Source organism: Meles meles, chromosome 13, assembly GCF_922984935.1.
Source record: "Meles meles chromosome 13, mMelMel3.1 paternal haplotype, whole genome shotgun sequence".
Taxonomy (NCBI): Eukaryota; Metazoa; Chordata; class Mammalia; order Carnivora; family Mustelidae; genus Meles; species Meles meles.
Window position 1 is genome coordinate 87,245,674 of NC_060078.1, and position 22,199 is coordinate 87,267,872.

The 22,199-nt window shown below is 58.9% G+C and overlaps 1 protein-coding gene across 1 annotated transcript in view; it reads right to left on the bottom strand.

Moving 5' to 3' along the window:
- CFAP46 (cilia and flagella associated protein 46) overlaps positions 1-15,581 on the bottom strand; it is an 83,962-nt gene extending 68,381 nt beyond the window's left edge. The window contains exons 1-10 of the mRNA XM_046026236.1: positions 15,533-15,581; positions 15,052-15,176; positions 14,724-14,855; positions 14,099-14,163; positions 12,730-12,894; positions 11,740-11,863; positions 11,197-11,291; positions 10,312-10,422; positions 6,199-6,298; positions 808-906 (exon numbers count right to left, since the gene is read on the bottom strand). Of these exons, the coding sequence (XP_045882192.1) occupies positions 808-906; positions 6,199-6,298; positions 10,312-10,422; positions 11,197-11,291; positions 11,740-11,863; positions 12,730-12,894; positions 14,099-14,163; positions 14,724-14,855; positions 15,052-15,176; positions 15,533-15,581 (1,065 nt within the window). The remainder of the gene's footprint in view (positions 1-807; positions 907-6,198; positions 6,299-10,311; positions 10,423-11,196; positions 11,292-11,739; positions 11,864-12,729; positions 12,895-14,098; positions 14,164-14,723; positions 14,856-15,051; positions 15,177-15,532) is intronic.
- Between the last annotated feature and the right edge of the window lie 6,618 nt (positions 15,582-22,199).

Here is a 22,199-nt window from a genome sequence, read left to right on the forward strand (position 1 = left end):
TGCCCTGTGCTACATGCGCCCTTCCCACCAGACAGGCTCGGGTCTCACCTCTGAGGACGTGGGGAACCGGCTTACGGCCCACGCGTCCTCAGAGTCCCCTGGGGCTGCCCGCTGACCCGAAGCTTGGTCCCACGGCCTCTGGCTGCCGCCAGCCTCAGGGCCTCCCCTCACTCTGCCTCCCGAGCTGGCAGCCAATGCGCCCTGACCGGTACCAGTCGGCAGCAGCAGAGGGACTGAGCTTGACACAGCCGCCCGCCGCAGCCCCTCGGGCCACCCGTGCCGCTGCAGCCCGCGACCAGACGTGGGGCCGGGGCGCTCGGGAAACCACGCCCGACGCTGCCCCCCCCCCCCCCGATGCTGCCCTGGTCAGGCTCCTGCCAGGTGCCAGGTGAGCTCAGGGCTAGAGGAGCCCCATGAGCAAGTCCGAGAGGAAGACGGACGTCCGCCAGGCAGCAGTGAAGGCGCGGAGCCTGCTGCAGGCGTGGAGGACGGAGCCCCACGGCCGGCTGCTGCTCTCTGGCCCGAAGGCTCTCTGGGGCGCCCCGAGCAAACCCCAGGAGCTCCCACCTCAGCTCCACTAGCCACCACTACTCAGTGCCAACCGCTTGTTTTTCCTTCTAAGCTGCAAAACTCTCATTAGCGAGTCGTCTAAAACAATGTCTGGATTCCTTTCCTGGCCGGGGCTGCCGGTCCAAACCTACTGCATCGAACAGCAGATGCCCTGTGTCCCTGTCGCCCGAGGGGCCGGCAGCTTCCAGGAAATGCACAAAACTGCTGAGTGACGCCACCTCCTGTTCAGGGATTTACCTCAACAGCCGCTCGGACATAGACTTTAAGTTTACTTTCGAGACTTAAAGCTTCTAGTTCACACTCCAGGCACTCGATTTCAATCAGCTTCCCAGGATCCTGCGGGACACACAGAGTTTCTGCATGTATAGGAGATTTTTAAAGGAAGCAATCACACACATTCGTTAACCTCAAAGACCATTTTAAAATACTACTAACGTACTAGGTAGAAATTCAACAACAAAAACAAGAGAATACAAAGACATGTAACAAAAATGTTAAATATTCCCCCAAAATGCAAAGCTTTCTTTTTTTTTTTTTTTAAGATTTTATTTATTTATTTGACAGACAGAGACACAGCGAGAAGTGGGCTTCGACGTGGGACGCGCTCCCAGGACCCTGAGACCATGACCTGAGCTGAAGGCAGAGGCTTAACGACTGAGCCACCCAGGCGTCCCCAAAATGCAAAGCTTTAAGTGAGAAAGCAAACAACATTTTTGATACCTTTTTAATCGTGGGGGGAAAAAAGATAATTTCACTGGACATTGAATTTTTACATAATTACACCAACTTCAGATAAACTCTTGTAACACTTGGCAAACAGGTTTCCTTTCACTTCCTCGCTGGCGGGGTTGGGATGAGAGCACCTGCTTGGCAGGGGCAGAGGCGTGGGCAGTAGGAACCCAGGATTTGTCTCGCGGCCTCATTTTGCTTCTATGAAACTGCTAAGCTCTTCCAAAGGCGCTGTGCCATTCTGCATTCCCGCTGGCCGGAGAGCTGTGGCGTCCCCGATCCTCTCCCACACTGAGTGTGGTCGGTCGGTGTGTGCAGCCATCTAGGACGCGTGTCGGCGTGAGTTAGTCCAGAACGCACACGGGACTCCACCTCGGTTCCCGGCACAGCGCTCCTGAAACGCTTGTGATGCTCTGAGCATCAGAGCACGGGGGGTCATCTTTCCTTCCGAAGCCTGGGGGCTGGTCCCACAAAGGCCAAGCCCTGATGACAAGCTTGGGGCCCTCAGCCCCACCCCACCCTCCAGAAACACATCACTAATTGGATCGTGCCCACGTGAGGAAACCCCCATAAAACCCCAATAGTACAGGGTCCAGGGAGCCTCCAGGTTGGTAAACACGTCCACACACTGGGAGGGTGGCCCTCCCAGCTCCACGGGGACAGAAGCTCCTGCCCCTGCTTGGGACCCCCCCCCCCCCCGAGCTCGACCCTACACCTCTATCTTGCCGCTCATCCGCACCTTTATCCTAGAATAAATCGGTAAACGTGTTTCCCTGAGTTCTGTGAGTTGCTCTGGAGAACTGATCAAACCCAAGGAGGGGGTTGTGGGAGCCCCTCATTTGTAGACCAAAAGGACAGAAGTTGTGGGAACCCTGGGGGCCTTGTACTTGCCATTGGCACCAAAGTGGGAGAGCAGTTCTGTGGGACACAGTCCTTCAGCTTGGGATCTGGTGCTGTCCCCAGTGAGAGCATGAGAATTGTCTACAACGGGAGCACACGCAGCAGGTGTCTCAGAGACGCGGGGTGCGGGAAGCGCACCGTTCGGGGGGAGAGTGGAGAGGAGCCCTGAGGACCGGGAAACCAGCGCTTCTGAGAGTCCGTTCTTTGGTCCGTCCACGGTCTTCTCTGGGGAAAATGCCTATCCAGAGCTTTCCATTTTCTTTTCTCTTTTCTTTTCTTTCCTTCTTTCTTTCTTTCTTTTTTTCGGCTGTTTTCTCGAGCACTGAGAGCTCCCCGCACATTCCGGTGCGCAGCCCTTGGTCGGACTCGGACTCGCAGACATCTTCACTCAGGACCTACTTGGCATTTCATTTTCTGAACAGTACCAAAGAACAAAGATTCTTCATTGTAACAAAATGTATCATTTTTTTAAAAAGATTTATTTATTTGACAGAATGTATCAATTTCTTATATGAATTACGCTCTTGACATCAAATCTAAGAAGTCTTTGCCTAACCCCAAATCACAAAGATTTGCTGTTGTTGCTCTCGAGTTGTCTCCCGACTCTCACGTCTCCCATTAGGTCTCGTGTCCATGTGCGGTGGGAAGCGGGGGCCGGTGCACTCGCTTGCTCCACTCCGGTTCCGGCTCGGACGCGGGCTGCTCCAGCGCCTTCCGTGTAAGGGACAACTTCTGCACCCACCGAACGCCGTCACGCCTCTGTCAAAAGGCAACTGGCCGTACGTTCGCAGGTCTAACGCTGGATTGTCCCGGGGACATCGCGTCCTTCAGGGCAGCGCCACTGCAGTGGACGTGGGCGCCTTCGCCGTCCCCCCACGGGCGAGGCAGTGGCCGTCCTCGACACCCTGCTGCAGTTCCGGCGCTGCGCGTGGCGATCTTGGTGCCATCGTGTCTCCGCACAGGTTTTGTGACCCGCGTGCCCGTCTCCAGAGCTCTCCTGCTGGGCCTCTGCTTGGGACAGCACCAGCGCCGCCGTCGACCTGGACAGGGTCTGGGGATTCACATCTGTATCCTCCCTCTAAGCAGGCCATGACCTTTTGAGGAGATTTAAGTGTGTGGCGAGTCTTTCACTCTTGCTCCCGCCGTGGCCCTTTCCGGCCCCTCCCTATTTTCTGCCGACCCGGACTTCCCTCCCGCGCCACTGTCTTCCCCTCCGTTTCCTGTAGTCTGAGTCAGAGCTTTCAGATTTTGTATATTTTAATAAATATTTAGCTCTTTTTTAAATTTTTAAAAATTTATTTGAGAGTGAGAGAGCATGAGCCTTCAGAAGGAGAGGGAGAAGCAGACTCCCCACCGGGCAGGGAGCCCGACGAGGGGCTCAACCCCAGGACCCCAGGATCATGACCTGGGCTAAGGCAGACATTTCCCTGACTGAGCCCCCCAGGCGCCCCTGACATCTGGTTTTTAAAGATACTTTCCGAGCGTAGATTTTTAGGCGGATAGTTTTTCTGTTTTTCATATTGTAAAGCTGTTGATCTTACATGTCTTGGCTTGCATCGTTTCCAACAACCAGTTAGCTGCTGTTCTTACCAGGGCTCCTTAGTACCCAATGTTGCCCCTCTTTAAAGATGACCTCGTTTGGAATTCTGACCCATCGCTACCCGGTGTCCTTTCTTCTCCGCCCTTCTCTCTCCTCTCCTCGGGGACTCCGGTTACGCACACGTTAGCTGCCCAAAGTTGCCCCGCGACTCGCGGGAGCTCGGCTATTTCCGTGTTTCTCCTCTTCATTCTGGTAGTGCTAATCTTTTCCTCTGAAAGGTCAGTTCTGCTTTATTTTTTAAAAGTTTTTATTGAGGTATAACTGACAAATTCGTACATGTGGAGTGGATGTGATGATTTATGTACACGTTCGGATTTTATTACCGTAATGAGATAAATTAACAAATCAATCACTTCACATGTTTTGTTTTACTTTTCCCTTTTGGCGAGAATGCCTAAGATCTCCTCTTGGGGCAACTTCCCAGTACACAGCACAGTGTTACTAACCAGTCGTCAGGCTGACCACCAGCACCTCCGAACTCGTTCACCTCACAGCTAACAGCGCCCCGGGACCAACATCTCCTTCTCCCTGCACGCCAGGCCCTCGCAAGGCCCGTTTTATCGTGTCCCCGTCTGGCTTCTTGCACTTGGCCCGACACCTCTAGACGCGTGCCCGCTGTCACAAATGGCAGGATCGCCTCTGTGTGCCGTGTGGTGTGTGTGCGCACATATACGATAATATGTAATAATATGAGTGCCAGACATTATGCTGGGAAGGGGGGGTCACAGCAGCAAACAGGTCAGACAGGTCCCTGTCCTCCAAGAGACTGCGTCCTCACAGGGAAAATGGACGATCACCAAGTAACACATAGACGTCACCATCACACATAAAGGTCAAGATGTAATAACGTGACTAACGACTTACCAGGAAAACAGCGCGATTCCAAACCTAGGAGAACCGGTACCCGTGCGAAAGGACACACGTACGACGTAAAACTGAGATACTCGTATTTGTGGGAAGAGACCTAACACACTTCTCAGCACACAGATGAAAACGAGCGTGGCTGTAAAAATCTGAAGCAAGTAACGCTGAGGCTGTTTAGCGGATACATACAGAACCCTTCACTACCTCCTCTCCCCGTCTGCACAATATTTACAAACTCCAAGAGCAAGAAACACCGAGTACGTTGCAAAGGGCCAGTGAGGAGAGGGGGCTGTGGTCCCAGAGGCGCGATTCACGGGCCGTCCGCACTGGCGCTCCGCGTTGAAGAAAGAGGCGGGCCTGGGCCACTCCACGGACCCCACAGGCCACGCAGCAGCACTGCCCGGGGGAGCGGCCCTGTCGTGGGAGGTCACTGTCTGCGGGTGGCCTGAGCAGGGGGAGACCCCAGTGGTAAGGCTGGGCCACCGTGTGTGGAAACAGAAGATGGGAACGGCTCCGTAAAGAACTCCGAAGTCCTTCCAAAATGGGCCTCTGCTGGTCCCGGCCCCTGCGCTCTCTGGCCGCGCTGCTGTCCAGCCTCAGCGGCTCGCAGCCCTGCCACGTCCCGCCCTCCCTGCCCGCAGAGCCGTCCAAGTACCAGCGACTGTCCAGGTCCGGGTGAAGTTTTCCTTCCCTTTTCGGAACAACTTCCAGACCAACAGAACCACGGACGTGACTGCTCTCCCTGCTGAGCTGTCTCATGACCCGCACCGCGGAGGGGACGCCGTGCTGGGGCTGTATTCGGAGGCAGACGTCGGAGAAGCAGCCGAGATCTGAGACTCTGGGACCAAGCAAGGCAGGTGCTCAGGGGACAGCGCAGGACGCGGCGGAGCTGAAAAGGCCCCAGCGTCCGGCGACCCTCCCTCCCCTCTCGCGCCCTCACGGGCAGCGGCGCCCACCGCGGCGCCTGCTGGTGTCGGGGAGCTGCGTTCCACGGCGCGGGCAGCCAAGGAGCGTCTGTTCCGCCAAGAGCCCTCGCAGCCCCGCAGTCAAGGCACACGCCGAGGCGCGCACCCCGGGAACCCCGGGCAGGAGGTGAATCTTGCGTTGGAGGCGGTATTTTAATACGTATTTTTAAACCTTGGAAGTGCAATTCCCGAGTACTTTTGTGTCCGCGGACTTACTTTAGGAAACAAACGTTAAGTGTGGGTAGAGCTTTAGGTACAAAATGCTGATTTCAGCCCTTTCTGTGAAAGCAGAGGGACGGGATTTAAGCGTCCAGTCATGGGGCTGGCAATGAAGTGTGGGTCGGGAACATTATGAGACACGGGGCAGCCCCTCAGGTGAGCCGTGGGGCAGCCGGCGGTCACCTGGGCCGCGGCCTCAAGGGCGGCGAGATTGGGGGCACGAGCCGCACCCTCTCGCCGGGGCCGCACCCCTGCACGACCTGGCCTCTTGGCCACCACACCCCCAGCTGTGGGCTTCCGACCGGCTCTCCCTCCCCCTGTCCTCCCTGCCCACAGCCGCCCGCCGCTTACCCTGCTGTCGACACTCTGCAGGTCGGAGAGGCAGGCGGACGCCATCTCCTCGCACTTCAAGGCCAGAGAAAGCCGGGCCAGTTCGAAGAGCAGAAGAATTCTGGGAGTGAAGAAACAGAGGAGCCTGCATCGGTACGGGCACCGGGGGGCACGGCCACGTGCTCCTCTACCCGACGCTGGTTAACCCCACGCGGGAGATAAACACCAAACAAACCTCCTACGGCCACGGTCCCCAAGCCCGGCCCCCGCCAGGCCCTGACGCCACGCTTGGCGGAAAGGAAGACGCGGTCGGCTCGGGCGACGCTCCTCCTCCCGCGCGCTCGGCGGGTACAAGCGCAGGGAGGGGACGGGGACAAGCAGCCCCGCACCCATCAGCACCTCAGTGTCACTGTCTGACTCAGCAGCTCTGTGGGAGCAACACAGGGACCAGACACAAACTGCCTGCCTCAAAGCCTCTTCTCCGGCCGCGGGACACGCATCCAGGGGCACCGCTGTTCGCCGTCTCGGCAGAAGGCGGCAGGCTGACCTAACGTCACCTGGGAGTGCAAGGGACCGTGACGCCAGGGCAACTTGGGGAACGAGCCAGAGACCAGACGGCGTGATCTGAGACCGGGGAAGACCTCAGGGGCGCAGGCCTGGAGCAGGACGGGCCCGGGTCCCCCGCCTTGATCTGACATCCCAGCCCAGGCAGTTCTTCGCTGGGCACGGGAGACCTGCACACCCGGGACCCCAGCAGCCCCCCGCCGTGGCCCCCAGCGGCCTCCAGACATGCCAAACGTCCCCTGGGACAAGCCGGTGCCCCTTCTGCCCTTTGCTAGCGAACCATCGCCGTCTTACTCAGGACCCCAAGTGGATCGTCTGCTGTAATAACCGACCGCGGTTTCGCCACCCTCCCCGCTGTGCTCCCGCTGTCCCGGCCCGCCGCTCCTCCACCTGCTTAGCCCCGGAGCCCCAAGGGCCCCGGCAGACCTCGCCTCCTGACATCCAGCCCGTCCGCGCTCCCGGACCTCTCGCCGCCTGGACCCACTGCACAGGTTAAGAGGGAGAACCCGAAAAGGTACAAATCACAGAGTTTCAGTCCTTTTTTTTCTTTTAGTTTTAAACACAACATTTTTCCCGCCCAGAATTCTGGGCGCAGAGCCGGGGTGGAAGGCGGTCAGCAGAGACCCTCCCTCAGAGCTGGAGCCGCGGGCTGCCAGGCAAGGAAGGACCCCAAGCGAACGCCCGGAAGGCAGCTGCGGCCGGTGGGACAGGAGCCCAGCCCGCACGGACGCGCCCTCTCCTCCAGCCCCAGCAGCACCTCTGGCGAAGGCCCCCGGAGCGGGAAGCCAAGGAACAGCTGTCCGCGTCAGAAGCCGCGGCGCAGCCCCTCTGGCCACACACGGGAAAAACAGAAGTACCTGGGAACGGAAAGCCAGAGCGACACCGCGGGACGAGAACCGTCTGTCAACCTGGAGGGTGGGAGGGCCTTGCAGGGCACAGAGGGAGGTGGGGACGCCAGGCCGAGACTGGCGCACGCTGCGGGGAGCTCACTGCCCTGGGCTTCTGGGGGACCCAGGTCAGCCTCGACTCACGCCGCTGTAGGGAAGGACCCCGCAACAGGCCCCGGACTGGCGGGGATCAACGTGAGTTCGAATTAGTCTCACATTAAAGGAAACGTTTCTGCACATCAAAAATTAAGGTTAAAAACCTAAAAGGTACACAAACTGGGACAAGGGATACATACATGGGAGCCGGAGGCTCAAATTTTAAAACAGAAAAAGCTTCTGCGAGTCAGTAACGAAACGGTTTATACCCTTATGAAAAAATGGGCAAAATAAGTGTGTAGGAAACTAATAAAGGGGAAGACGCCAGGAAACACAGGACCAAACAGCCGCAGTCAGAGGGCGGGGAAGGAGCAGCGGCTCGCCCCCTCCTCCGGCTTGCCCTGAGGCGACAGAGAGGTCAGAAGCCAGGGGCTCCACAGGTGGGCTCCACAGGGCTTCTGCAGCCTGTCTCAAGGACCCCAGAGTCCCAGGTCTCGAAACGTCCTGGAGCTGCCCGTCTCAGGAGCAAGACCGCAGGGGAGGGCCCGGCCGTAACACGGCGGCCGGAGGGGACGCGGCAGTCGTGCAGACACGTGCCATGCGTGTGCGTGGCCTCTCACAACCCGAAGTGCTCTGGCCGACCCCCCAGAGGGCCTGAAAGCCCGTGTTAAGAACTTAGCTGCAGAGAGTGTGATTGGGAACAGGCTCACGATTTCTGTGAGAAAAGTAGGCGAACGACCTGTGAGGCGTCAATGCTGGAAAACTACACACTGACCCGTTTCCAAACTCCCTACAGTTATCGCATATTCAATCTGAAATAAGAGAAAAATGATGGAATCCATCCATTTAAAGATGTATTTATTCTAGAGAGCGTGAGCACGGGGTGAGGCACAGGAGAGAAAGTCGCCAACGGACCTGGCACTGAGCGGGAAGCCCAACGAGGGGTTCGGTCTCACAACCCTGACATCGTGACCTGCGCCGAAACCTGCGCGTCAGATGTTTAGCCAACTGTGTCCCCAGGCACCGCAATGATAAAAATCATTTTACAAATATGTACAGACACCACTCCGGCCCACGAAGTCTGTATAAATCCAAGAGCCGTGGAGGAGCTCCTCCAGGAAGTGACAACATGGACAGGAGACATCTGGGGCCCCTTTCGTCCCATCTAACCGTCCAGAGGCCCGGGGCCCCTGCTCCCTGGTGCTCACAGCCTGTGTGACCCCGTCCCTCTAGGAAAGCGCAGCCTGGGGCCTGACCACGTCCCGCACAATCCTGACTCCCCGTGCACAGGTCAGCGGTCCCCAGCTGGCTCGGACACAGCACCCGCGCCCGCCAACTCCCAGACGGCAGCTGCGCCCGGATGCCCGTCCCGCAGGCCGCATGAGACAATGAGCGCGCGTGTCGTACGCCGCTGGCTCTGGGGTGACTTGTGACGCGGCGATTGGTATCACACCCCCAGACGAGTTTCCGGAGGCGGCAGTGATGGGCTACCAGCCACCCATTGGCTTAAACCACAGAATTCCATCTCGTACGGTTCGGGAGGTCAGGAGCCTGAGGTCCAGGGCAAGACGCGTCCTGCTCTGCCAGCTTCTGCCGGCCGCCGGCGGCCTCGTGCTCACCAGCCTGGAGCTACAGTGCTCCGCTCTCTGCCTGCGGCGTCATCTGGCCGTCTGCCCCGTGAGCACCTGCACCCCAGACCTCCCTCTTCTCCCGCGGACGTGAGCCGTCCGTGAGGGCCCGTCCCAGTCCAGTACGACCTCACCCGAGCCTGACGACCCTGTAAAAACCCTGTTTCCAAACAAAATCACATTCACAGGAAGCAAGGGTTGGGACTTGAATGGTCTTTTGGGGGACACAATTCCACCCATAACACCCCAAAATTAACGAATGAGCGACAGCGCGAAAAGATACCCAATTAATGACTACAGACCGTGGCCACAATGTTTCCTGTGCTGGGAGTGTGGAGAAGTGGGTGAGACCATCACTGAGGACTCGAAAGCCGGCGTTCAGGGCCCCCACGGCAGAGCGTACACCGCCCGGTAATCGGGGCACACAGAGGGGACCAGAGCAGGGAGGTCACTTCAGCCACCACGCCCGAGGGTAGGGCTGGTGCTCTTTCCTCTGAGTCAGCGCTCGCCAGCGCGTGACCGGACAGCGGCCCGACCGGGAAGCCGGCCCGTCCTCCCTGCAGGACACAGAGCGCGCACTCCCGCTCCTGCCGACAGCCGCTGGCGCAGCTCTCCGCTGCCGGGACCGGTCCCCCGGGGTGTCTGCAAACGCCAGCGGCACCAGGGCACGGAGGAAGGCGCGGGACTGAAGAGCGGCAGTCCGCGGGCAGAGCGGTCTAGCCGCTGACGCCTTCCACTGCTGCCCAGAAAGCTGTGAGACGTTTCGATCCCTTGAAACGTGCCTCTGCTGGGAAGCTGAATTTGGTTTTAAAAGTGCGACGTGCAGTTACATATCCCAAATGCTCCCCCCGCGGCACAGACCTCCAGGCCAGACCAAGGGGCAGACTCTGGGCCGGGCCGACGCTTGCTCCGGCACGATGACCGCGCAGGCAAGACGGCGGAACGGCGCCAACACTCACTTCTCCTCTCTGACCGCAGCGGAGCGCTGGTGCTTGTAAGAACTTAGAAGCCCGTAGGCCTTCTTCAGGACTGCGTCCACATCTTCAGGTAACTCGTTCCTATCCAGTTTCCTAGAATTTATTCAAACGTTAAATAAAACCAAAATATCCTGTCAGATTTGTTCCAATTATCCTGAGAGAGACCACGTCTAGGAACCTGTGTTTCCCACCGAACAGAGGCCTTGGAGAGCCTCCCCCCGCGTTCCTTCACCGTCCGAGGTGACTTCTCATACCTCCTCACGCCCCTCACGCCCCGCACAGGCCTGTGCCGGAACCGGAGCCACGGGAGGGCAAACCTGTAGGCTGCCTGGGCCCTTCGTGCCTCCCGCGCTCAGGACCCCGGGCAGCAAACTGCTTCCCTTACTCAGACCACGACGATCTCCCCACGGCCCTCGCCGCCCGCGCTCTGGACCCCCCCACGGCTCTTTCCTCGCACAGGGCGGCTCTGCACCCGCTTCATCCCTCTTGCCGCTCCGGCAGGTGTCTGCCCGCACCCGGGTCCGTTCTTCCCCACTTCAGACCACTACCGTCAGGTGCCGTCCGAGTCAGCTCCTCCTGTTTCGCTCAACGTCAAGGTCGAGTGTGAAGGCTCGTCTGGAAGGGCCTGTCAGACGGACCTCGCCCCGTCCCCGCCTCTCCTCCTCTGCCCTTTCCTCGCTGGTTTAGAAGCTACACTCCCCCGCCGGCAGCTTCTCTGGCCACTTCTAAGTAAAGGGAGGCAGAGCCCCATCCTCTGGGCCCAGGCCTCTCCCTAGGTTCCACCGTCACCCACCCCTGGCACAGCCATATCCCCTCTAGGTACCACCCAGACCCTGAGTCAGCACCTAAAACTCCTAAACCACTTACGCTTTCAGCATATTAATGTGGTAAGTGACGGCCAGGCTGGTGGAGGTTTTCGTCTCTTCCTCTAACTGAAGCTCGTCCGCGAGTCCGTGTCGCACCTGTTACAAAAGGGAAGAGAATTGATTTAAACAAATAATTACGTAGAAATCCAGACATGAGTTATTATTTTACAACTATTTCTCCTTTAAAACAATATTTATAATGAACAAGTACCTCTTCCTTAATTATGTTTTATATTTAGTTTTCACGGAGAACCTAAGTCGGTTTCCGGTAAGCAAAGTCAGCCAACGATGCGCTCCTCGTACACGCTCTGGGGTTTATGACTCCTTAATCTTAACAAACCTTCCGCCTGTTCTTCATTCGATGCCGTCACGAGTGAATGTTCAAAGATCACAACGAAGGCAAAGATTTGGGGTTTTTGTCAGTGGATGCACGACGCCCGTGTGCTTTTCTCTGGGTGAGGGACCTGGCTGTTGTTGAACGCAGCTCCCAGAGGCGACATTTAAGAACGGCACTTCTGCCGCCGTCTCTCCTACGCCGACTCACCATGACGGAGTAGACGTGTCGGTATCGGTGCGGCACGTTAGCCTTTATAAACGGCGCTGCGGTGACACAAAACTTTGTAGCCTCTTCCTTCTTTCCGGCTTGGAGGTGACAGTCCAGGAGCTCCCTGGGAAACGGAAACCGACGGGATAGTAAGACCCGACGAAATCGTTTCCCACCGCAGGTTGTTATGCGTTTACCACGTCTCGCAAACTTCAGAAAGACGGGGCTCAGCCGGCTCCTCACCGCACACCCGCGGCAGGTGGCCGGGCAGCGCCTGTAGCTCCGCCGCCCTCGGCCGTGGGGAAAGGAAACGTCTGCACCGTAACTACCTCGAACACGTCAAACAGCATTTTTCAGAAAGACTGTATTTATACTTATTTTCTGTTAGAAGCTCCCTAAATAGCCAGAAAGCAGGTAAAAATAGCCTATAGATTCTGGGTTCAAGTTCAGGGCACATCCTCTGGGTCCCGCTTGCAGACACTCCCCCAGGCTCTGGCCCGCATGTCGTGCTCCCCAAAGGAAGGCAAAGTCTGGCTGCTCGCCCCGGGGCCCCTCAGCACAAGGACCACACGCTGACATACCCCGCTGGGGCTTCTCGGGGCTTCTCTCCGGTGAGGCGCTACCCCACCCCTCCCTAAACGGGGCCGTCCTGGCCGCGCTTTACGTTGCTAAGTGTCTACCCCATTAACAATTTACTGAACCAAGTAAAAACCACAAGCCAGGATCATGACCCAAGCTCACATGTCCTGTGTTCTGAGTCCAAGCACTCGTCCTGTTATAACCCCTGTGATCAGGACCCTGTCATTTCGTCTGCAGGCCCCATCAGGCAAGACCCACACAGAACGTAACTGTAGCAACAGATTGGAAAGCAGTGATACCCGCCCTGCCCTGTGACATGACCGTCCTGCCAGGAGCGAGCGGGAGGGGCAGGGGTCGGAGGCTGCCGGTGCGCTGGTTGGGGACCCGCCCGCGGCTGGGCCTTCGACTCACAGCATCAGCTCTGCCTGCCACTCCTTGTCTTCCTCCTCCGTCTGGTTTAACACACTGACGATCTGGGCGAGGCTGGGGACCAGATGGTGGTGATAGCCCGGCTTGAGAAACGGCCTCACCATTTGCCAGTAGAGGACCGACGCATTGTACACCAGGAAGGAGTACCTGCAGGGCACGCGAGGGTCACCTGAGAGCAGGTCCCCGGCCCGCCAGGAGCCCATCCCGAGCCAGTCCTGCGTCCCCGAGTCCTCTGTCTCCAGCAGATGGCCACAGCACGATCTGAGCCACTCTAGGCCAGTCACATCCACACTGCCCATGCAGAAGGGCGTGGAGGCTGCAGGTCAAGTCCGGCCACGATGACCCGGCCACGCGAGTCCTGAGGCCGGACCTGAGATCCCTTCACCCATTCAGTCATTCCAAAAGTGATCGGCTCCCTGTGAAAACACACCAGCCGGCAAGGTCTCCTTTGGTTCCCAAGAGACACACTAGAACAGGCAAGTGCAGAGGGAATCAAGGAAGGATTCCTGGAGGAAGGAACATCCTGCTAAGACCGGAAATGTGACGAGAAATCGGCCTAGAGAGCAGCATAGGGAAAGGGTCTGGCAGGTTTAAAAAAATAAAAAAGGAGAGCAGAAACTTTGGGGACCAAAGTCCCCGTGCCTGAGCATGAAGTGCAAAGCGGGCAGGAGGAGGGGTGAGGAGGGGAGCAGGGACACCCCTCAGATGGTGGCTTTTCCTGAAGGCTGGGCAGAGCCTGGAGGAATCTGAGTGGGGGTCCCACAGGGGCCCATCAGTCTTCCTTGCTCCCGGCCCCTCTGAGAGGCCAGCGCTGCCTTGTAAGGCCCCAGGTGCCTGGGGAGGAGACTCTCAGAGCACTGATCCGGAGACCCAGGGAGCGAGTCAGGTTCACACCTGCACCTCCCGCAATGGGGCATCCGACTCCGACAGGCCATGCTACTACGACTTTGCACGCAAACGTAACGGTTTCAGTAACATTTCCCTTTGATGAAGGAAAGTGTGCGGGACTTGCTGCTGAATCGCCCGTCTGCCAGAGGGGATGTGGGCCACTGGGGCTGGGGAGGGAGGGACCCTAATGCTGAACCTCACAGAGGCCCAGAAAGTAAGGGGGCCCTGGAGACCGGCCAAGGGAGAAGCTCCCACAGACAAAAGCCATGTGATCACAGGAACCGCAGGACAGACAAAAGGGACTCGTGAGCGTGGCCCAGCCCTATGCGTTAGCGACAGAGCATTCCGCGAGGGCACCGCAAGGACAAGTCCCACAGTCTCAACAGGCAGAAGCACATGGTAAATCCTGGTCCAGACCTTTTACCCAATCCCAGTCAGAAACGGCCCATTCTATTATGCCTACCTGGGTTCCCCTTTTGCAAAGTTTATTGCCTTCATATACTGAGTCACACAATTTTCAAATTCCTCCTAAAACAACATAAAAATGCATCATTATATTGAATTTGCCACTGAAACATCAGTCATTGGTCGTGGCCACGTCCGTGGACATTAAGCCGCCTGCGGACTGGCCTGGGAGCCTGTGTGTGAGCAGCCGGAGCCGGGGTACCTCGTGAGTCCACACGCACACCCGGCTCAGGTCCAGGGCAGCTGTCCGGACACGACCAGAGCACGAGCATGCAGATGCCCAAGGTCAAATGGGAAGTTGGGGAAAGCACAGGTGGGGGACAGGCCAGTTTCCCACCACTGACGAGGAATCGCTCACTGACCTTCCCCTACAGTTCTTTAGGGCTTGTCTGACTCGACTGCAATTTCGGAAGCAGGGTGAGACTCTAAGTCTTTTGACAGGAGACGCAAAATTTTGAGGAGAATCAAGGCAGCCTCAGGGAAAACCTGGATGGCACCAACCCTTAGGTATTTGTTTGGGAACGGGGACCTAGCACGGGGGCAGGTCTGTGCAGTGGGGGATTGGCTGTGCCCCGAAAAGCTTCGCCCTCAAACAGAGGCCTGCCCTCTGGGGCGTCTCTCACCAGGTTTTCGGTGGACTTGGGGGCACAGAGCTGGGCCCTGCACAGGTGCGCTCGGCCCAGGAACTGGGTGACGGGCCCCTTCACCTTGAAGTACATCTGAAGGCACTCGTCGCTCATCTCGGGGTGCCCCATCTGCAAGACACCGCAAGTCGGGGCCATGCGCACCCCAGGAGGGGAGTCTGCAGAGCCCCTGGCAGGCACAGCTCGGAAGACAGACTGAGGACCGCATCCCCCACCCCCACCTGGGTGCTCCTGCTCTCTCCGCTGGCCTCCTGCTCCCAGAAACAGTGGCCCTCCTAGGACACCGACCCGCCCCAGGGCTCAGGACCTTCAGGGCTTGCTCCGCACACAAAACAAACAGATCCGGGCTGAAGCTTTCCATGGGGTCGAACTCCGACCGGCCCAGGCTGGCCGACTTGATCAGCGCATAGGCCCGCTGCAGGGAGGCCTCATCTAGGGCACGACCGGGGCATCACTGCGACGGGGGCATCACTGCGCGAGGCCCGGCTGCTTACACGCCGCAGCCGCCCGGCCCGGCCTCCGCCCGCAACCCCCCCCCCCCCCCCCCCGCCATCCGGCCTCCGGCCTCCGCCCCCCGCGGCCGCACCCCCAGGCTCCACCGGCCGCGGCGGATCCCGAGCCCCCGAGGACGACCAGGACGCGGGCCGCGGGGTCCTGCGGTGGGGGTGGGGCGCGGGCCGGACCCCCAGCGGGAACCCCCGGCGGGACCCGGCCGCCCGGCTCTGCGGTCCGCTGGGACGGGGGGTCGCCTCCCCGGGGGCAGGGTCCGGCCGGGGGTCGGGGCCCACCCTGCTGGCTCTGGGCGCGGGCCAGCTCCTGCGTGATGACCAGGTCCATGGCGCCGCACCGAGCGCACGGCGGCTGGTTGCCTAGCGACCGGGGGACGCGGCCGGGGCTACGGGTCGGCGACGGGGCCGCACGGGGCGGAGGGAACCGCCGTCCGGCACCGCCCTGAGCGCTCGCTCCCGCCGCTTCCCGCAGGCGCCGTGGGGGAGGGCAGGGCGCGCTCGCGTCGGGGGGCGGGGCCAGGGCTGGGCGCGCTCGCGTCGGGGGCGGGGCCAGGGCTGGGCGCGCTCGCGTCTGGACCCCACGCCCGCCCGGCCGCCCTGCCCGCGCCCGAGCAGCCCCCAGGCCGGGCACGCCCCTGGGTCTGACCCGACCGTTCGCGCCCCGACGCCCGCCCGGGGCCGCTCGCGTCCGTCGTCGCGCGTCCTGCAGCCCCGGGGTCCGGCGGCCGTGGCTCGGCCGGCCTGGCGGGGCTGAGCGACCCGGAGACGCCGCGGCGCAGCGGCCGCGACCGTGGGCTCGGGTCGGGGCTCGGGTCGGGGCTCGGGTCGGGGGCTCGGGTCGGGGCTCGGGTCGGGGCTCGGGTCCTGAGAGCGTCGCGCGCGCCGGCGGAGCCCAGTTGCGGCCCGAGCGGGACCCGGGCCTCGGAGACGCCTGGGCCGCGAGCGGCGGGAAGGGCCGGGGCGGTGCGCGGAGCCGGAGGCCGAGCCGGGCAGGACCGCGGAGCCGAGGGGTGGGGGAGGCGCCGCTGCGATGAGCCCCGAGAAGCCCCGGGGAGGCCTGGAGCGACCGGGACAGCCGCTTTTCTGAGGGCAGCGCCGGCCCGCAGTAGAGACCGGAGCGCACGCCCTTCCCCGGAAACGGGCTCCCCACGGAGGGCCAGCGCCAGGCAGGGACTCGGTCCGGGAGGGACGTCTCTAGAGGGGAGAGTCGACCCCCTCCAGGTTGATGGTTCTGTTGGTGAACCGGCGCGGGAGCCAGTCCTGCGCATCTCCAGACCCGCGCGGCCCAAGTGAAGTGGCCAGGAACGGCCGGCACCAGCCGGGGTGCGGACCCGAGCGGTAAGTGCCGCCGGAGCAGAGAGCGCCGAGCCCCGCCGAGGAGAGCACCGAACACACACCGGTGTGCAATGAGTTAAGGAAAGAGGGGACTCTCCGGGCACTGCAGCTGCGAAGCCGGTGGACAGAAGGTGGACAGAAGGGGAGAGCGTGCGGAGAGGGCGACAGCGAGGGCCCGAGTGGGGTTTGCCAGCGGCCCTTCCCGTGGAGGCGCACTTCTCGCTCAGCGCAAGCCCCGCTGCAAGCCCAGCAGACTTTTCCTGGAAATCGACAGCTGACCCTAACCCATCCACGGAAACACAAAGGACCTGGAGTGGCCGAGACGCCCGCGAGGGGGACAGCAGCGTTGGGGGACTCACACTCCGTCATTTCAAGACGGACAGTAAGGCCGTCACAGTGCAGAAGACAGTGTAGACCAGCGGAGCAGAACAGAGTTCAGAACCAGATCCCATGTCCGCAGTCTGCTGATCTGGCCGACATGCTGATGCAGGGAAAAGGACGGTCTTTCCCACCATGCTGCCAGAACACCTTGGAGGTGGGTGGGCACCGGGACACGCAGCCCCCCGCCCCGTCAGGCAGCCCTCGTCAGAGCCAGGTCGCAGGCCGTGTATGTGGGACAGAAAGGAAATAGTGCACCATCCTGGAGCAGACGGAAGCATCCTGGCTAGGGCACACAGAGAGAAGCCATCAAGGAAAACAATAGAGCTGTCCTCGTCAAAAATAAAATCCCTGCTCTTCGAAAGACTGCAAAGAAAATGAACAGACCGGGAGAAAATGTTCACAACAAATAAACCTGACGTGCAAACTGCACCCAGGGCACAGGTTTTTGTTGTTGTTGTTGTTGTTTTTAAAGTTTTAATTTTTTTTTAAAAGATTTTACTTATTTATTTGACAGAGAGAGAGATCACAAGTAGGCAGAGAGGCAGGCAGAGAGAGGAGGAAGCAGACTCCCCGCTGAGCAGAGAGCCCGATGCGGGGCTCGATCCCAGGACCCTGAGATCATGACCCGAGCTGAAGGCAGAGGCTTAACCCACTGAGCCCCCCAGGCGCCCCAGGGCATAGTTTTAAAAGCCAATACTCTGTAAGGAAAGACAACACGCCAAAAACTGGGCGGAAGATGTGGACAGGCACTGGATGGCGGAAGAGCAAAGATCACCGAGTGAGCAACACGGAATGACACTTGGCACCCCAAGTCATCGGGAAATGCAGATCTAACTCGCAACGAGATTCTGCTGTGAGCCCGGGCGACCTGCTGAGACGGGAGAGACTGACCGTGATGAGTATCAGTGAGATACACTACGGGGACCCTCACCCACGGCCAGTGGAATGAAACAAGGTACAGTCACTGAGAAACAGAAGGTTTTTAATAAAGTTAGACAAGCTGCTACCCTAAAGCCCCACAATCTACTTTTAGGGGTTTACCCAAGTCGGATGACGTGTCCGCAGAGAGCCGTGCTCAAGGATGTCCGTAGCAGCTCAGTTCCTGTTAGCCCTGAAGTGGAAACAGCGCACGTAGCCAGCGGGGAGCCCGGTGTGGTGTGGGCACACGATGGGCTGCCTCCCCGCGGGCAGGAGGACTGAGCCGGGGCACCAACCAGCAACATGCAGGCACGAGAACGAGGGAGGACAGCGGCACCCGGCATGCAGAAGCCCTCTCTGCGAGTCTGTGTCCACCCGGTTCTGGGCCAGAGGGAACCAAAGGCCGGGGAGAGCAGGGTGCGGCTCAGAGGGAAGAGGGGGCAGGCAGGGCCCTCCTCTTTCCTGGAGCATCAGGCACATGGTCGTACTCCCTTCCAGACTCCCTGCAGTCGCCGTTCACAGCAGAGAGCCAGCGGAACACCCACGGGCGGTCGTGGAGGCGTCTGGTCCCAGGGCCAGTGGGACCGAGCTGTGACCCGGCTGCGTGGGGAGGAGCACCGGCCTGGGGCACCAGGACGGGGTAGCTGTGAGCCGCTGGCACCTGGAGGAGTCGGGGTGCTGTCTGGATGAGCCCGGGAGGGCAGACAGAAGAGAATGTTGAGCGCTGTTCAAGTGCTAGCTTTCCCCCCTGCCTCGCCTCCCAGACTGTGTGGAATTCCGTGCTGCTCCACGTTCTGTTTGTCTCTTCTTCTTTCCCAGGAATAGGCTCCGATTCTTGGCAAGCAGAAGTCTACCTCACTTCCCACCTCCCTTGTAGCCAGTGTGGTCAAGTGACCAAGTTCTGGTCACTTGAAAGCGATTTTAGGGGAGAATTCTCACAGGGAAAGCAACCCCTCGGTGGGTCCTCCTCTTGCTTGCTGGTGGAAATGTGGCCGTGAAGGCTGGAGCTTGAGCAGCTATTTTGTGCCGTGAGACAATGACTTCCACACGTGGATGAAGAAGTCTGGGTCTCCTGGCTGTGGGGCAGCTGCTCGGTCCTGGATGGCCTTACGTGAAAAAGAAACAGACATTTCTCTTGTTAAACCTAAGCTGCTCCTTTTTCCCTGGGACACTCCCAGCTGATGTCCTCATCAGGGTTTCATTTTGCATTTTCAAGCAGATTAAGATGCAGGCAGACCCCGGGGCAGATTTCTGGCAGGTATTGTGTGTACGTTTTCTTAGATTGAAAATTCAAACATGACGAAGGATATACACATGTGTACCCACGTGCATACATGGCCGTGTGTGGCACGTGTGTGTGTTTGTGTATCTGATAAAATAGCTTCTGCCCAGACGTGATTCTGAAACCCACAACTCCGTTTCGCTCGGGCTCTGGAGTCACGCACCGTCTTGGGGGTAGAAGTCTCAGGCCCTGTCTGTCGGCCAGCTGTGCGCTCCCAGAGCGCCCTCAAACATGGGTTTATTCAGAGGGACGCTTGGCACCGTGCACACGGCTGTTACATTTATTCAACCCAAGGAAGTATCTCCCAACATTACACAGTAAGAGATTTTCCAAATCCTAGAGCATTAAATATTAAAACTCACTCTTCTAGTCACACCGTAGGCTTAAACCTGAAGACGGACACGGAGCTCTCTCTCTGCTAGACGGCGTTTCATTTCATGAAGGCAGTTCGGGTCAGGCCCAACCTGCTCTTGTCCTTCGTTCACCTGAGCCCTGAGTGTGGAACCTGTGGGGGCTGTGCGTTTCCCCGGCCGCTGCTCCTCCTCGCCGATGCTCTGACCCCGGACACCTCGAGGACAGGCCACGGCGGCCCTGATTCACCCCGCCGAGGGCACGGCATTGCCCACATAGGGACACACAGTGCTCATATGAAGGCTTCCGCATGGGCCACCCTTCCCCGGACGGTCCTGGGGACAGCCCGTGGGGTGGCGTTCTGGGCAGCACTGGGACCAGTTTTCCTGCTTGAGAGGATGGGCTGGGGTCCGTGTAGAAACCGTCTCCTCGGGTGCTGGCCACTGCAGGGCGAGCTGGTCACCGTCGGGCACAGATCCTTAGTCCCCGCTGCAGAGACCCCTGTGTCCCTGTCCTGGGAGTCACTCTGCACCTGCTGTGAGGTTTTCCCAGCCGACGCAGGTCACAGTGGGCGGGAGGCTGGCTCCTCTTCACTGGGACCTCTGGGGGTGCGGGACCCGTCACTCACCCACGGGGCGGGGACACGAGAGGAGGTAATGGACATGCATGGACAGTGTGACCTGAGGTCTTCAGGGAGGGCTGTCCCCAGACGGAAGCGTGTCGGTGTTGGGGTGCAGAGCAGGTCGGGAAGGAGGGCCTTAGGCAAAGAGGCTAAATCAGGGCATCCTAGCGGCATCCTCGGCACCGCGGGTAGCCCGTGGCGAGGAGCTGGTCACGGCCAATACTCACCTTGCGGCAGCGTCATTGCGGCACAATCTACACAGAATAAAATGCACACGCGCCAGGACACAGTCCGCCGGGCGTCGGCGTCACAACCGGGATCCCGTCTACTGTCACCCCGGTGTGCTCACGCCCCGTCAGCCCCATGCTGAGCCCCGGGCCGCCGCGGACCCCCTCCTGACCTGTAGCGGAGTCTTGCCTGCGTGGACTTGCTGTGTGTGGAGCACCCAGGGTGGATCTCGGGGACCGTCCTGCATGAGAGCCAGCAGCTGGAGCTCCCACTCCTGCTGCTCTGGACACGGACACACCGCAGCCTCCGGACGCACCGCAGCCTGAGCTCCGCTGCCCGGCGACAGCTGGCTTGTTCCCAGCTCCAGCCAGGATGGAGAAGCTGCTCCAAGCGCTCCTGTTCAAGTCTGTGGGGGACGTGCCGTCATTTGTCCTGAGTGGACACTGAGAGGTGGGACGGGAGGACCATAGGTTTGTGTGCATGGCCACGGCCAGGGGACTGCCAAGGGCTTGCTCCACTCCCGGAACCCTGGCCACAATGTCACAAACACACCACTCACACTCTTACTCGCCGTTTTGCCACTTACGGAATTTTTCAAAGAGCGAAAGTTTTATTGAATCAACTCTGATTTTCCAATGTTTTATTTTAAATAATTTTCTCATTCCTGAATTGGTGTTTTCTGCCCCCCTTCTGGTCAATTTAGCAAGAGTTTATCAATTTTATTGATATTCTTAAACTGATTTCTCTATTGCTTTCTTGTTTTTCTGTTTCATTGACGTCGGCTCTGATCTTCATGATCTACCTTCTGCTTCCTCGGCATTTGATTTTCTCCTTTGTGTGTGTGTGTGTGTGTTTCTTGCAGTAAAAGCTGAACTCATTGATTTAAGACTCTTTACTTTCTAATAGAAGCATTTACTGTGATCCATGCACCCCCAGGGGTGAGGTTAGTGGCATCCCACAAATTTTGAAATGTTTTATTCAGTTCCAAATATTTCTTAATTTCCTTTCTGATTTCCTCTTTGACTCCAGGTTATATGGCGTCCGAACACTTGCAGACTTTCCGGAGCCCTTCCTGTTACTAACATCTGGTCTTACGGCGCAGCAGTTGGAGAACACGCCGCCCAGTTTGGATTTCCTGAGACTTCCTTCTGGCCCAGAGGCTGCTCTTTCCACGAACACCCACGTGTTCTGGAAAGGAGCGCGCCCTCCGCCGTTGGGGGAGCTCTGCGGGTGTCGGCTGGACAATGGTGAGACTCAGACCTGCCTATTTATTCTGGAATTAACTCTCCTTTGACTGTTTGGTAGAACTCCCCAGAAGCCACCTGGGCTGGGCTTCTGTCCGGAGGTTTGCACGCTGTTCCTCCCATCCCCTTGGGCTGTAGTGTAGTCCAGATCCTCTGTCCCCTTCGAGCCCATTTCAGGGGCTGCCTTCCCAGGGCCATGTCTGTCCTCACCTGGGTTATTTTTGTGTGTGGTTGTTCTTCTTGTTTCCTTATCATCCTTTTCATTCCCGTAAGGCTCCGCCAGTCACTGGAGTCCTCTCTTTCCAGCTAAAGGCTGTCAGCATCATTGATCTTCTCAGGGAAACTGTTTTTGGCTTTGCTAATTTTCTCCGTTGTTCTCCTGCTCCCCACTTGGATTTCTGTGCTCTCATCTTTGAAGGCAGACACCCCGCCTGCCCTCTGCTCACTCCACACTGACCTTCCTCTTCTTTTTCTAGCTTCTAAAGGCAAAAGATGGAATGACTGGTTTGCACACCCTCCCCTTGTTAAGACCTGCATTCCCCAGAGCGCGGCTTTCGTGGTATCTCGTGGCCTTTGTCATGTGCT